Source organism: Phascolarctos cinereus, unplaced genomic scaffold, assembly GCF_003287225.1.
Source record: "Phascolarctos cinereus isolate Bilbo 61053 unplaced genomic scaffold, phaCin_HiC Scaffold_8;HRSCAF=390, whole genome shotgun sequence".
In the NCBI taxonomy this organism is placed as follows: domain Eukaryota; kingdom Metazoa; phylum Chordata; class Mammalia; order Diprotodontia; family Phascolarctidae; genus Phascolarctos; species Phascolarctos cinereus.
The window spans coordinates 2,514,173-2,529,089 of record NW_027556291.1 but is presented as its reverse complement, the minus strand read 5'-3'; the positions used below and the strand labels follow the sequence as shown (position 1 = coordinate 2,529,089).

The window sequence follows — 14,917 nt, the reverse complement described above, 5'->3', positions numbered from 1 at the left end:
TTCAAGTGCTCTTGAGTTATCCAGGTGGGGTAGACCTTTAAGCCACTGGAGATTCAGGTTTGTGGCACAAGCTGGGTCATGGGCTCCCATATAGATTTGGGAGTCATCTTCTTAGAGGTAGGTGTTGAAGTTCTGGGAATGACTCCCAAAAGAGAGTCCAGGCCACACTTATGGGGAGCACACACTTAAGGGGTAAGGCAGATGAGGAAGAACTTGCAAAGCAGATATCAAAGGTGCAGCAAGAGGGAGGAGGAGGAGGAGGAGGAGGAGGAGGATCAGGAGAACGTAAAGCGTCTAAGGCCAAAGGAAGAAACATCATCTATCCCAGTGCCGCCGGAAAGAGAGCGAGGAAGCTGGGGACTGAGTAATCAGATCATTGGTGACCTTTGGCACATGGTAGGTGCTTAATAAATGCTTGTGGCCTACCTGCTGTCTTTCAGCGCAGTGGAAGCCCTCCATCCCTGCAGAAACCCAACTGTGAAGGGCTGAGGTTAGATAGTAATGAAATGGAAGCATCAGGTATATACAACTTTTCCAAGATGTTTAGCAGTCAGGGCCTTGCTATCTGAGAGAGATTATTTCATAGCTGCCCAGGGCAGGAGGACCAAGGAGTAGAAACCTTTTCATGGGAAAAGGTTTCCCCCCAGTTCATTTTAGGGTTGGGGGTGGGAGCCGGGCATGTTTGTAGGCAGAGAAGTAGCCAGTGGTGAAATGGATTTCAGCTCCATATAACTGCCCAACAATTACGAGTTTGCTCAAAACTTGATTGGGTTGCTTCATGGGGTAACCTGAGGTGGTTCCAGCAGAAGGGAGGTGGCCACTTGTCCCGATGCTGTAGAGGCTGGGTGGGCCTCAGCGCGCATGCCCTCTCATAACCTTCCCACACTAAGAATCGCTGACGTGAGACCCCGTCTCCAGGCCCCTCTCTCCTGTTGAGTGACTACAAAATCTGGGTTACATTATTAGAATCCCCATGGGTGGGAGAGCCCACAATGTTGCTTTGGCATTTCTTCAGGCCAGTGGTAAACCTGGCAGTGACTTCAGGAAGCGTGGGCACTGCTTAGTGAATGTAGCCAGGTTGTTGAAGTGAATTGGGGGCTGAGAGATTTAGCGGGGAGAAATCTGTCCATGGGGGCTGGAATAACCTTTGAGTTGTAAATGAAATTCATTTTCTTCCTCCTGCAAAGCTCCCTAGCTGAGAGCAGGAGAGAATAATGGGCCACAGTCACTGGGCTGCTGGCTTTTTTACCTCTTCCTCAGGGGACAGCTCCAAGGATCCAACTGAGAATTTGCTTCTCCTTTATGAGATTGAGGCCAGAGCCAAGCTGAATGATGCAGGCCTGACCAGCCTCCTGGAGTCTGTGTGGGAGCTGCCTCAATTAGAGACCAAAATACTAGAAACGATTGCATGTAAGGATTGTGTTTGCTTTGCCTTTGCTAACTTCCTGGAGGAGGGGCCATTCTGGGGCCTAGCTCTTAGCCTTTCTTTGTTTGTTGTTATTTTCTTGTTTTTGTTTGTTTTTACCATTGTCCCTTCGCTAAAGCCCTGCCCACCCCACAGTAGAGCCTCTCTTAGGACAAAGAAGCTTTCAGTTGCCCTGGCAACTACACATATGTAATACTCCATGCTCACCCCTAGTGAGAGCAGGAGGAAAGTGTTTGATGAGGAGGCCCCTGGAATCTTCATGGGCATTGTTCTCTTGATTTGCATCAGTTCATGCCACATTGAGCCACTCTTTCTCCGTTTTGGGGATGATTCTATACTCGGGCTCCTTGCTGATCTGCTTCTTTGTGAGTGGAACCCTCTCCAAATGAACTCCCCATCTTTCGTTCATTTCTGCACGTGCGCACGCGCACGCGCACACACACACACACACACACACACACACACAGAGTAAAAGTCCTCACTGAATGTTGAATGAAGTGAGGAGAGATTCTAGACAACAGAAGTAAGAAGCTATCTCAGAAAGCATCCATGGATTTGTTGTTGCAGCAAACGAGTTTATTGATTTCCAACCATCTTGCTCAAGGAGGCCATAGGCTGTGATGGACATGTGACTGTGGCTGATGTTCAGAGAATGTTGCTATCTTTACTGAGACCTCGCTTTTCACTCTTGTTTTTAAAGCTGTAGCAGTGGAGCACCCTGCCCACTATCCAGACGTCTCGAAAAAGGCCTTGAAAATGGCCTTGTGTCTCTACCTGCAAGGAGAACCCATTGATGCTGTGAAGTTCAGGTGAGGGAGCCAGTCCAGGTTAGGCAGTACTGAGTCCTCGCTGTGGGGCCAAGGTCACTTGAAACAGTAGCTGGGCAGAAAGAGCAGCAGAAGACAAAGTGCTTGTCCTCTTTGTACGTCTTGCACTAGGAGAGGGGCTGAGAGGCCCACAGAGATGATAGGAGAATCTTGGGGTGAGGTTTGTGCTGACTAGCTTGTGCTGGAGTCAGGGCCCAGCACTCCCCCCAATTCCTGGATCTTTCCCTTCCCTCCAAGACCAAGGGGAAGGAGGGAAGGACAGGGAGTCTGTGTGTTAGGAGAATATGCAACTGCCTTGTGCCTTTTGTTGAGCAGTGGGCAACCCGCAGAAGCGCAGGCTATTATCTGAGTTCTAAGATACTTAGTTCCTCTGAAAAGTCTCATTACAATCTCCCTGTCCAAGAATACCAAGAAAAGGTTCCCAGCTAAGATCCTATACTTTCTTGCCTGTTTGAGTTGGAGTGACTCCTAAAACAGAATGACCACTCTTGGCAAAGGCCTGGTGTTGGTGACAAGTGGGCTGAGGCAGCACAGTCGTCACTTCAGGCATGTGCACTTAGCCAGGGCCCCGGGGCAGCCCTTCTGAAACTTGCACTTGGGCTTGGGATACTGGGTAGCTCTCATTTCATTGGTCTTCTAAACAATGGTCCGTTCTCTGTTGTGATTGCCAGCAAATGTCTGCACAGCTTCATTAATCTTTTGCTGCCAGATGGGGTATTGAGCACAGATATGTGTCCCCTGCAAGAAATTTGGAGAATCTTTGAAGATGCTCTTCATGTGATCCGTGTCTCAGTAAGTCAAGCTAATAGATCATACATGATGATGCTAGGTACAGAAAGCAAACCTCAAGAAGAAGGGGTATTGGAAATGGACCCAGGTTCCTGTTTTCTGCTTAGTCTGTTTCAGGGCAGATACATCCTTATGACCTTCTGTATAAAAGAAGCACTATTATGGCATGTCAGCAGTCCAGGTCAAAGGACAGTCTCCATTCCAGGTACTGCTGAGCCTGAGGGAAAAATCCCTCCATCATGAGACATTGCTAGAGCTCTCTGTGTTCTTTGGAGAAGTGTTAGGTGAAATTTTCCTTGTCATTAAATTAATTGCCCAAGGTCACGTGAGTGTGACAATATGGAGTCAGTATTAAAAGCCACTAACTTCAAAACTCTACCTTCCAGCTTCCAAATGGCCTCAAGCAGGGTAGAGACAATCTTGCAGCTGAGTCCCAGATTCAGTCTCACCTGGATTTTTCTCTCCTTATTCTCAAATTCAGGCCCTAGTGCAGAGCTGCTGGAGACAGTTCCTCCTTCCTCTACTACTGCCAGCAGTACTTGCCTGGCCACCAGGGGTCATGGCAGCTAATAAACCAAATACAACTTATGGCACATTAGTAGAAGTGTTGAGTCCAGAGCAAGCACAGGTGACCCCAGTTTTAGAAGGCACGTTGATGTTGCATTCCAAAGAATGCATGTAGGACAGTGATCATGAGAGTTCAACTGAGAGAACAGAAGAGTTAGTAGGGATCTAAGACATGTCACGTAGAAGAGGCATCATATGTTAGCAAACATTTCTTAAGCACCTACTGTGTGCCAGGCACTGTCCTAAGTGCTGGAGATACAAAGAAAGACAAAGGACAGTCCTGAATCAAAGAGCTCCCAATCTTTTTTTTTTTAATTTTTTTTATTAATTAATTTATTTTGCTTTATCAACAATCACTTCCAGAAGCTTCTGAGTTTTAAATTTTTCTCCCCCTCCCTCTCTCCCTTCCTCACCAAGATGGCATGCAATCTGATATAGGCTCTACATATACATTCCTATTAAACATATTTTCACATTAGTCTTTTGTGAAGAATTAGAACCAATAAGAGGAACCACCAGAAAGAGAAAACAAAACAAAACAAAACAAGAAAAAGAAAAAAAAATAGCAAACAGTATGCTTCAATCTGCATTCAAACTCCATAGTTCTCTCTTTGGATGTGGACAGCATTTTCCATCTTGAGACTTTTGGAGATGTCTTAGATCTTTGCATTGTTGAGAAGGGCTAAGTCTATCAATGTTAGTCATCACACGACGTGGCTGTTACTGTGTACAATGTTCTCCTGGTGCTGCTCACTTCACTCAGCATCAGACCATACACGTCTTTCCAGGTTTTTCTGAAGTCTGCCTGTTCATCATTTCTTATAGCACAATAGTATTCCATTACATTCATATACCACAGCTTGTTCAGCCATTCCCCATTGGATGGGCATCCTCTCAATTTCTAATTCTTTGCCACCACAAAAAGAGCTGCTATAAATATTTTTGTGCATGTGGGTCCTTTTCCTGTCTTTATGATCTCTTTGGGATACAGCCCTAGAAGAGCTATTGCTGAGTCAAAGGGTATGCACATTTTTATAGCCCTTTGAGCAGAGTAAGGCGCTCCCAATCTAATGGGGTAGACAACATGCAAACCATGTAGAAACGAGCTTGGGCCAGGAGAAATTGGGGCTAAATCTCAGAAGGAAGGCACTAGAATTAAGGGGGACCACTAAAGTCTGTAGAAGGTGGGATCTTGTCTGGGACTTGAAGGAAATCAGGAGGCAAAGGTGAGGAGGAAGAGCATTCCAGGCATTGGGGACACCCTGAGGAAAATGCCAGGAACATTTGGAGTGTCTTCTGTGTAGAACAGCCAGGAGGCCAGTGTCACTGAATGGAAGAGTATGTTTCAAAGAGTAAGGTGTAAGAAGACTGGAAAGGTAGGAAGGCCTTTGAATGTTAAGCAAAGGATTTTGTATTTGATCCTGGAGGTGACAGGGAGCCATTGGAGTTTATTGAGTCGGAGGAGGGCCTGACATGGTGAGACTGATACTTTAGGAAGCTCACTTTGACAGCTGAGTGGAGGATAGAATGGAGTGGGGAGAGTCTTGAGGCCAGAAGACACCCCCCCCCCAGCAGCAGTTACACTAGTCTAGGAGTGAGGTGATTTGAGGGGCTACACTAGAGTCGGAGCAGTGTCAGAGGAGAGAAGAGGGTGCATTCAAGAGATATTGCAAAGGTGAAATCAGTAGTCCTTGGCAATAGATTGAATATGGGGGGAGGGAGGGAGAGATAATGAGGAGTCCAGAATCACTGCTAGGTTGTGAACCTGGGGGGCTGGGAGGATGGTGTTGCCCCCTACTGTAATAAGGAAGGTGGAAGAGGAGAAGGGTTTAGGGGAAAAGCTAATGAATTCAGTTCTGGACACACTGAGGTTAAGATGTCTGATATGCAGGTGAAGATGATAGACTGCAGGTCAGCAAAAAGAAGTATATTTGAGAATCACTTGAGAATAGAGGTGCTCATTAAATCTATGAGAGTTGAGGAGATCACCCTGTGGAGTAAAATAAAGAGAAAAGAGAAGAGGGACCCTCATGGTTACTAAGTGTGACCAGGACATGGAGCCATCAAAGGACACAGAGAAGGAGCAGTCAGAGAGGGAGGAGGAGAACCTGGGGAGGGACTGTCCTGAAGACCTAGAGAGAAGAGACAATCGAGGAGAAGAGGGTGATCGACAGTGTCAAAAGCTGCAGAGAGGTCAAGGAGAATGAGGATTGGGAAAAGGCCATTGGATTTGGCAATTAAGAGATCATTGGTAACTTGGGAGAGAGTGTTTCCACTTGGAATGTTGAGGTGAGAAGCCAGACTGTAGAGACTTAGCCTTACCAAAGAGTTAAGCCACAATTTGGAGGAAATATATGGGACAATAGTTAGAGGGGATGGATACATCAAATTAGGGTTTTTGGAGGAGGAGGGAGAAATCAGCATGTTTGTAGACTGGGAGAGATTGAAGATTAGTGAGATCGTGGAGATGATAAAGGCCACAATCTGCTGGAGAAGATGGGATGGAGAGGAATCCCTTGTGCAAGTAAAGGATTTGGCCTTGCCCAGAAGAAGGGTGACTTCTTCATGGTTGATGGAGTAGATGGAGTGGGGGAGGGAAGTATCTGAGTGGCATAAGATGAGGAAGAGGGGAGAAGAGGGAGCTCTTGGCAAATGGCCTCCATTTTTTTTTCAGTGAAATATGAGGCAAGGTTCTCAGCTGAGAGGAGGAGGAGGAAGGAGGAAAAAGTTTGGAAAAGAAGCAATGGTGAGTGGGATCAAAAGGATTGCCTTGCAGCGATGAGGACCCAGTAGTGGACGAAATTAGCATGGTTTTATGATTTTCTCCAGTTTTGCTCAACATCATGAGAATAGGAGGGAAGGAAACCATGGTGAGAGTAATCTAAGGCTGAGCCTTGGCAGGGCAAGATTGGTGGTAGGATAAGAGGGCAAGGAGCTCAAGAGAAGAAGACAGTGTAGAGTTGAACTGGTTCACCAAGGGGTCAAGATGGTGAAGGGAGGAGGCTGTAGCCAGGGTGGCAGTGACAGTCTGGGAAAGAGCTGAGGGGTCAAAGGGTTGAAGGTCAAGGTGAGGACTAAGGACGGGGTTTAGGGTTGCAAGACAGAAGGAGAAGTGGAACGACAATAGATTGTGATCAAATGAGGGAATTCCAGCCATCATGAGCGTGGAGGTGCTACATTTGTGGGTGATGGCAAAATCGAGAGTATGGCCATCTCTGTGCATAACTGAGGTGGATGGAAGGGAGGGGGTCATGGGAGCTGAGGAAGCTTAGGTACTGGGAAGGTTCCCTGGTATAAGGACAAGAGTTGGAGAGGAGGGGCAGCTAGGTGGTTCAGTGTTTAGAGCACTGGCCCTGAAGTCAGGAGGATCTGAGTTCAAATCTGGCCTCAGACACTTGACACTTACTAGCTAGCTGTGTGACCTGGGCAAGTCACTTAACCCTGATTGCCTCACCAAAAAGAAAAAAAAAGAGTTGGAGAGGAGAGACTAAGCCAGGCCCTGAACTCTTTGAGGAGAGAAGAGAAGTGCACTGGAGCTACCAGATGGGAGTAGAGAGAAAACCTGGAAGTGGCCATGGGGAGCAAGGAAGATTCCAAACCCCCTACCTTGCCCAATGAGTCAGGGATAATGGTGCAAGTGCAGCCAGGGCTGGAAGGGGAGCCAGGTCTCAGTGATTGAGAAGGTGGAAGGAGTGGGAGACAAAAAGGAGTTTGTTACCTACAGAGCTGGCACCCCAGAGGGCACAGTAGAAGGAGGCAGACAGCTCTAGAGTTTAGATTTATTTTACTTGGCCCTGGGCAGAAGAGCTGTGACTAATTGGTGTGAGCTCCAGGGAGGTAAATTTTAGCTCCCAACTTGAGGACAAACTTCCTAACAATTTGGGCGGTGCAGAAATGGGTCTAGCTGAAGGCCTCCAAGCAGAGGCTGGTTAACAGCTTGGCAAGGATGCTTGTTGTAGTGTAGCTGGGGGTGAGTCTAATTAGAAGATCCCAAGCTTCCTGGCCATTCCTGAATGGAGTGTCACTTGTCACTTCCTTGGGAGCCAGAAACCATTGTTTATTGGGTTTCACCCCACAAAGACGTTTACTGGTAGCTAAGGAGAAGGGGAAGTGAAGCAGCTCAGAGAATCTTCTCCTCCTGTACCCCTAGTTCAGGCAAGAAATGCCCTGCTACTCTGTCTGGAGGAAAGGCTTTGTGCAACAATTCAGGGTCACACAGTTAGGAAGTGTCTGAGGCCAGATTTGAACTCAGGAGGATGAGTCTCCCTAAATCCAGACCCAGCACTCTATCCACTGTGCCACTTAGCTACTCTTGAGTTTTGTTAGTAACACACAATAAGGCTGATGATTTTGTGGATTTATTTTGTATCCTGTTATTTTACTGATACTAATCATTTTCTCAATTTTCTTTGCTGATTTGATAAGGTTCTCTAGTTAAATGACTGTGTCATCTTTAAGTAGAAATTTTGCTTCCTCTTTGCCTATGTTTATTTCTTCCATTTTTTTCCCTTATTGCTATAGGTGCCATTTCTAGTACTATGTTGAATAATAATAATAATAATAATAATAATAATAATCAATGGACATCTTTGCTTTACCCTTGATCTTATGAGGAAAGCCTCCAGTGTTTCTCTGTTGCAGATAATGCTAGGCCTTGCAAGTTTTACATAGATACTTTGTTGTAGTTTTAGATAGATAAGGAAAAATCCTTTTATTGCTGTGCTTTAAAAAAATTTATTTACACAAATGAATGCTGCATTTTGTTAAAGATTTTTTCTTCATCTCTTGATATAATCATGTGGTTTTCATTATTTTTTTATTAACATGATTATTTCTGTTCATAGTTTTCTTAATGTAGAACTATCCTTGGATTACTAGTATAGATCTAATCTAGTCATAATGAATAATTTTAAAATATATTATTGTATTCGTTTTGCTAACATTTTATTAACTCTTTTTGAACCAATGTTCATTAGTGTTACTAGCTCATAGTTTTCTTTTTCTGTTTTCTCTTTTCCTAGTTTAGGTATCAGGTTCATATATGTTTTAGAGAAGGAGTTTAGTTTTGTGGTCCTTTCCTTCTTTCTTTTTTATAAGCAATTTGTGTAGTATAGGAGTTATTTAGTCTTTAAATACTTAATAGAATTCACTTGTAAAATCCATCAGTTAATTTACAGCTATTTATTAAGTGTTTAACTACGTGCCCAGCACCATGCTAGGCACTGACTATACAAGTAAACATAATGTTGGTAGATCCAAATATATAGAAAGTAGTTAATTATAACTTATAGTTAGGGAGATCAGGAAGAACTTCATGTAGAGGACGGTGCTTGAGCAAAGGGACTCACAAGTGGAGGTAAGGAGAATAAGCATTAAAGACATGGAAACAAGAGATGGAGTAAAAGAGAAAAGGCCAATTTGGTTGGACTCAAGAGTGCAAGACAGGGAATAATGTCCAGTGAAGCTGGAAAGCTGGGTTGGGGCCACGTTCTGCAGGACTAGAAAAGAACAGTTTATATATATATATATATATATACACACATACACATATATATATATACACACATACACACATATATATATATATACACACATATATATACATATATATATACACATATATATATACATATATACACATATATATATACATATGTATATACATATATATATATATATATGTATATACATATGTATATATATATATTTTTCCTGTAGGCAATATGAAGCCATAGAGTAGCTTAAGTAGTAGAATCAAATGTTCAGATCTGTGTTCAAGGAAAATGACTTTGGCAGCAGTATATATTAGACTGGAGTGGGGAGGATCTGGAGGCAGGGAGGCCATTTTGGAGGCTGTTACAGTAATCTAGGTCAGGGCTTCTTCGACTTTTTCCACTCAAGATCCCTTCAGTGCTTCTCACAGTGATGAGAGGTAATGGGGCCTGAATTACAATGTCGGCTTTCTGAGTGGAGAGAAGGGGTCAGATGCAAGAGATGTAGGGGTAGAAGTGGCATAATTTGTCAACTGATTGGATAAGAGGGGTGAAGTAGAGGGAGGACTTAAGGATGATGCTGTGGTTGCAAAGGTCAGACACTAGAATAGTGGTGCCTTTAACAAAAATCGGGGAAGGGATGAAGGTTTAGTAGGAAGGATCCGAAGCTGAATTTTGGACATATTGAGTCGAAGATGTCTCAGAGACATCTGGTTTCAAATGATAGTTACGCACTGGAACTTAAGGGAGAAACTGAGGCTCAATATCTAGATCTGGGAGTCATCTGTATAGAGATGAGAGACACACCCATGAAAATTGCTGAGATCTCGAAGAGAGAAAGTAGAGAGGGAGAAGAGGCCCAGGACAAGACATCAAAGAACATCTACTCCCCCTTTTGGGGATTCTCTCTCAGAAATCAGATTATTTAAAATCTGTATTTCTTGTTTTGCTAATTTGGATATTTTATATTTAATTCCCCTTTTCATTTAAGATTTCAGTTTAGTTGGCAGATAATTGAGTATAGTCAGTGGTGTTCAGATAAATGTTTAATATCTGGTCACACTTTTTGGTGTAATTTGTATTATTAACATCTTCTCCATTTCATTCTCAAGGCCAGACAATCAGTAAAACCCTAAATGGGCACCCTGGTTTGTAGCCTTTGCAGATTTCCTCAAAGATTCTTGCTCCCAATGGGAGCTGCTTCTAACTGACTCCAGCACATCCCTAAAGTGGCTTCTGATGATTTTCTTTTGTTTCCCTTCCAATCCTTGTAAATTCCTTCTTCTCTGTTTTTTTTTATCAGGATAAATCACTTTTCCTCTCACTTAAAAAATCAACAGTTGTTTACTTCTTTTTTTTTTTGCTTTAAAAATTCTGCTTTTATGCTTGTTTAGGGGATCATTAATTTGTTGATTTTATTGATTTTTTATAGTTCCATGCTCAATTCATTGGTCTTCTTCCTGTCTTTTGGTAATATGTGTTCAGAAAGATACACTTTCCTCTAATGACTGCTATCGCCATTGGTACATTGCCTTGTTATAGTTTTCTTTAATACAGTTGTGTGCCATTGATTTGCTTTGTTCTTTTACCTAGTCATCATTTAAGGTAACATTCTTTGAAGCTATGAACTCCTCCTACCCTCTGCCTCCAGGTCCTGCATCACCTAGATAGAAAGAGAAATTCCATTTACAATAACTATAGCCAGTATAAAATACTTGGGAGTCCACCTGCCAAGACACACACAGGAACTATATGAACACAATTATAAAGCACTCTTCACACAGATAAAGGCAGATCTAAATATTTGGAGAAATATTAATTGCTCCTAGGTAGGCTGAGCCAACATAATAAAAATGACAATAATACCTAAGTTAATTTACTTATTCAGTGCCATGCTAATCAAACTACCAAAGAGTTACTTTATAGAGCTAGAAAAAGTAACAACAATTCATCTGGAGGAACTTAAAAGGTAAGATTGTCAAGGGAATTAATGGAAAAAAAAAACCAACATTGTGAAGGAAGGAGGCCTAGCAGTACCAGTACTATACTACAAAGCTGTAATAAGCAAAACAATTTGGTACTGGGTAAGAAATAGAGAGGTTGATCTGAGGTACCACATCACACCTATCAGACTGGGCAACATGACAAAACAGGAAAATGATAAATGTTGGAGAAGATGTGGGAAAATTGGAACACTAATGCATTGTTGGTGGAGTTGTGAACTGATCCAGCCATTCTGGAGAGCAATTTGGAATTATGCCCAAAGGGCTATAAAAATGTGCATACCCTTTGACGCAGCAACTGGGAAAAGGACCTACATGTACAAAAATATTTATAGCAGCTCTTTCTGTGGTGGCCAAGAATTGGACATTGAGGGGATGCCTATCCATTGGGGTATGATTGTAATGGAATGTTATTGTGCTATAACAAATGAGCAGGATTTCAGGAAAACCTGGAAAGACGTGTATGGTCCGATGCCGAGCGAAGTGAGCAGAGCCGGGAGGACGTCGTACACGGTGACAGGCAATGCAAGGGTCTGAGACACCTCCAAAGGCCTCGTGATGGAAAATGCTGTCCACATCCAGAGAAAGAACCGTGGAGAGTGAATGCAGATCGAAGCAGACTCTTTGCTCTCTTTTGCTTCTGTTTTGTTTTCTTCTTTCTGGTGGTTCCTCCTGTTGGCTCTAATTCTTCCTCACAACATCACTAATGTGAAAACATGTTTAATGGGAATGTATATCAGATTGCACACTGTCTTGGGGAGGGAGGGGGAGAAAAATTTAAAACTCAAAAGCTTCTGGAAGTGATTGTTGATAAAATAAATTTAAAAAAAATAGGTTGCTCAGTGGGCCAGATTAGGTACACAATATACAGAAGCAAATGAACAAAGTAGCCAAAGATCCCAGCTATTGGGAGCTTTTTTTGCTTGCTCATGTCTATTTTGAGGTGAGTGGGAGCCAAGCTTGCACACAACCTGCCTGTGAATATCTTCTGTGGAACATACTGTAGATGCCCACTGGGGATAGACTGTAGATGAAGGGCACCAGTCCCAACTCTGCTTTTCTTGCATTTCAGGAGGAATACCCACAGGTGGAGATTCTTTGGCTTATGACTAAAGCCTGGAATATGGGAGTCTATCAGTATAGTGAGGGCATGTATGTAACTGCTGAGAAGTGGTGTGGCCTGGGAATTCGCTTTCTTGGCCATCTTGGCTCCATGAAGAAGTGCTATGAAGTGCAGGTAAGATAGAGACAAGAAAAAGGCCACTTGTCCAAAGGTGGGCTGGGCTATCATTGATAGCTGCTTGTGTTACACAGCACTTTTGAAGTTTTCAAAGAGTTTTCCATATAGGATCTTATTTTAGTAGTGACTTTCCTGTTACAGGAAGTCTTCAAATGGAGCCTTCTTGGTACTTGTCAGGAGTGCTGAAGATGCCTTCTTTTGAGTAGATTAATGAGCTCTCAGTTCTTTCCAGCAGTAAGATTCTATGATTCTAAGGATGGGAAACAGGAAGATTAAATGGATGGAGAGAAAAGGATTAGCTTCAGTCCAACGAAGGGACTAAAAAACTCTCTCAATGCCACTTTGACAGGGGCCTGGCCCAAAGCAGTGACAGTTTCATCCTAATGACTTTGAGCTTAGCACCAAGTTGGGGGGGGGAGTGACTCGGGCTTTAGACTAGCACCTATATTTTCAAGCTTGGTTCATGCTATGGTTAGTTTTCCTGAACTGATCTTTTTTCTCCTTTCTTCTTCTTTGCTACATGGGATGACTTGCTGGATAGAGAAGTTGGCGAGGACATATTGGGAAGTGTGGCACTGACTGAGGCCTCTAAGTTCTAGCCCTCCCAGAAAGACTTAGTAGGGAAAGATAGTTGATCTGAAGGGGTAATTAATGATATGATCCAGCAATGGTTTGTGTTATAAGTCACTGGGCAAACACTTTTCTTTCATCACTGCCTGGCCCTGAAGCACAGACCTAATGCAATAGGGCTCACCCCACCCTGACAAAGAAAAACGGGAGCCTCCTCTCTCCAGCAGCTGCCAGAGCTTCGGGAACGTAGGAGTCACAGGGGCGCAAACTCATCATGCGAACTTAGCTCCGACACTCTCTTTGGTTCTTTATCTGTTCTCTAAGCTTGCTGGGGTTTCTGTTTCCCAGATGACTGATGTATATGGGGAGGTCTTGGCCAAGGTGGAGAGAGATAAGAGCTTGCCTTCCAACGAAGAATAGGAGCTACCAGAACTTGGAGTGCATGGAGGTACTCAGTAACACAGCATCTAGGTCTGTTCTCATGATCTCTTGGAAGTTTTAAGGTTATGGGGTTAGATTGACTAAAATGACATGATTATTAGGGAAAATTGTCAGCAGACATGTTCTTAAGCCTTGGGTTCTGTTGTTCTGAGGACTAGTTCCTGTGTCCAATATTGTTCTAACTAATAAAAGTGGCTGTTCCTCCTTGCCATTTCTGTGTGCCATATCTCTGTCGTTCATCTCTGGTTCATTTATGGTAGAATTTTTTGAAAGTGGTTGAGGGCCCTCAGCCATTCCTCCCAGGTCTGTCTCTGAGTCTTCTTCAAGCTCAAATTCTCTGCAGGAAATGCATCCCTCCTCCCCTCCCCCTGATCCCCAAAACACACACACACACACACACACCACACACACACACACACACACACACGCACACACGCGCGCGCGTGTCAAGCATGCTTCCCAAATTCTCCCTAAGTAGGAAAAATATATCCTTTCCTCTCCCACTTCCAGTTCCTCAGAGAAGAGAGGACTCAGGGTAAAGGGCTGGGTGAGAGACATGATAGGTGTATTTGTCATTTCTGACTGGACGATATTCCATTACGCTTAGAAGAAGGACTATCATTCAAGCTCCACCCCGCGTCTTCCCTGACAATTCTCATGAAATCACAGGTCTGATGAACAAAAAAATGGCTCTTTATTTCTCTCTTTGACTTCCAGGACAGTTGAACCACTTGATAGGGTCTCCTGGTAATTCATCAGTGTGCTGCTTTCCCACACCCAGTTGGCAGTGTGAGGTGAAACGCAAGTAGTTTTCATTTACGTGTCTCCATTTGTGATTTGGAACATGTTTTCATGTGGTGTCTTACAATTTGCAATTATGTTGAAAACTGTTCATCTCCTTGAGATTATTTACCTATTAAAGAATAGGTGTTATGTTTTCATGTCAGTTCCTATATATCTTAGATATCAGAATTTTATCTATATTTGATTCAAGTAGAAGCAGATTTAGAAGCATTTTTCCCACTATACAGGTCTTCTTTTTATCTTAATTGTATTCATGAATTGGTTTTATTCACTTATTTCTATGTTTCCAATTTTTTCCTCATTTATTTAGCAAGGAATTGTTCCCCAAGCATTAGTTGTGGAGGTACCTCTTCCCGTTCTCTTCTCATTTCTATATATTCAGGTCACAAGCTTCTCATGATGGCACATGCTGGACAATGTTGCTTCAACCCTCATTTCTGCCAATGTCACAATTTGAATCCATTTTCAGTAACTTTGGTTTTAGAGTCTGTCAAACACTGAACTGCCATTGTTTATTTAATCACTTCCTCTAGTCTACTTCTGGCTTGTTTTTTAAATAGTACCGATTAGAATGACTTCCATTCATAATCGAATTTGAATTTGTTATGTTGGACCAACTCCATTCACACTTTTCATTGAGCTTCTAGACTCTGTTCTCCCAAATAAATTGTTATACTTGTGCCTAAAAAATCCCCTAGGCAATCTGTTATAACATTAGAGCTATAAATTAATTTAAATATCATTGTCATTATAATCAT

The 14,917-nt window shown here is 43.0% G+C and overlaps 1 protein-coding gene across 1 annotated transcript in view; it reads left to right on the top strand.

Moving 5' to 3' along the window:
• TEX11 (testis expressed 11) overlaps positions 1 to 13,566 on the top strand; it is a 148,176-nt gene extending 134,610 nt beyond the window's left edge. Inside the window, exons 20-24 of the mRNA XM_020976509.2 lie at positions 1,261 to 1,410; positions 2,127 to 2,235; positions 2,925 to 3,045; positions 12,177 to 12,341; positions 13,263 to 13,566. Coding sequence (XP_020832168.1) covers positions 1,261 to 1,410; positions 2,127 to 2,235; positions 2,925 to 3,045; positions 12,177 to 12,341; positions 13,263 to 13,334 — 617 coding nt within the window. The 3' untranslated portion in view covers positions 13,335 to 13,566. The remainder of the gene's footprint in view (positions 1 to 1,260; positions 1,411 to 2,126; positions 2,236 to 2,924; positions 3,046 to 12,176; positions 12,342 to 13,262) is intronic.
• The last annotated feature ends 1,351 nt before the right edge of the window (positions 13,567 to 14,917 follow it).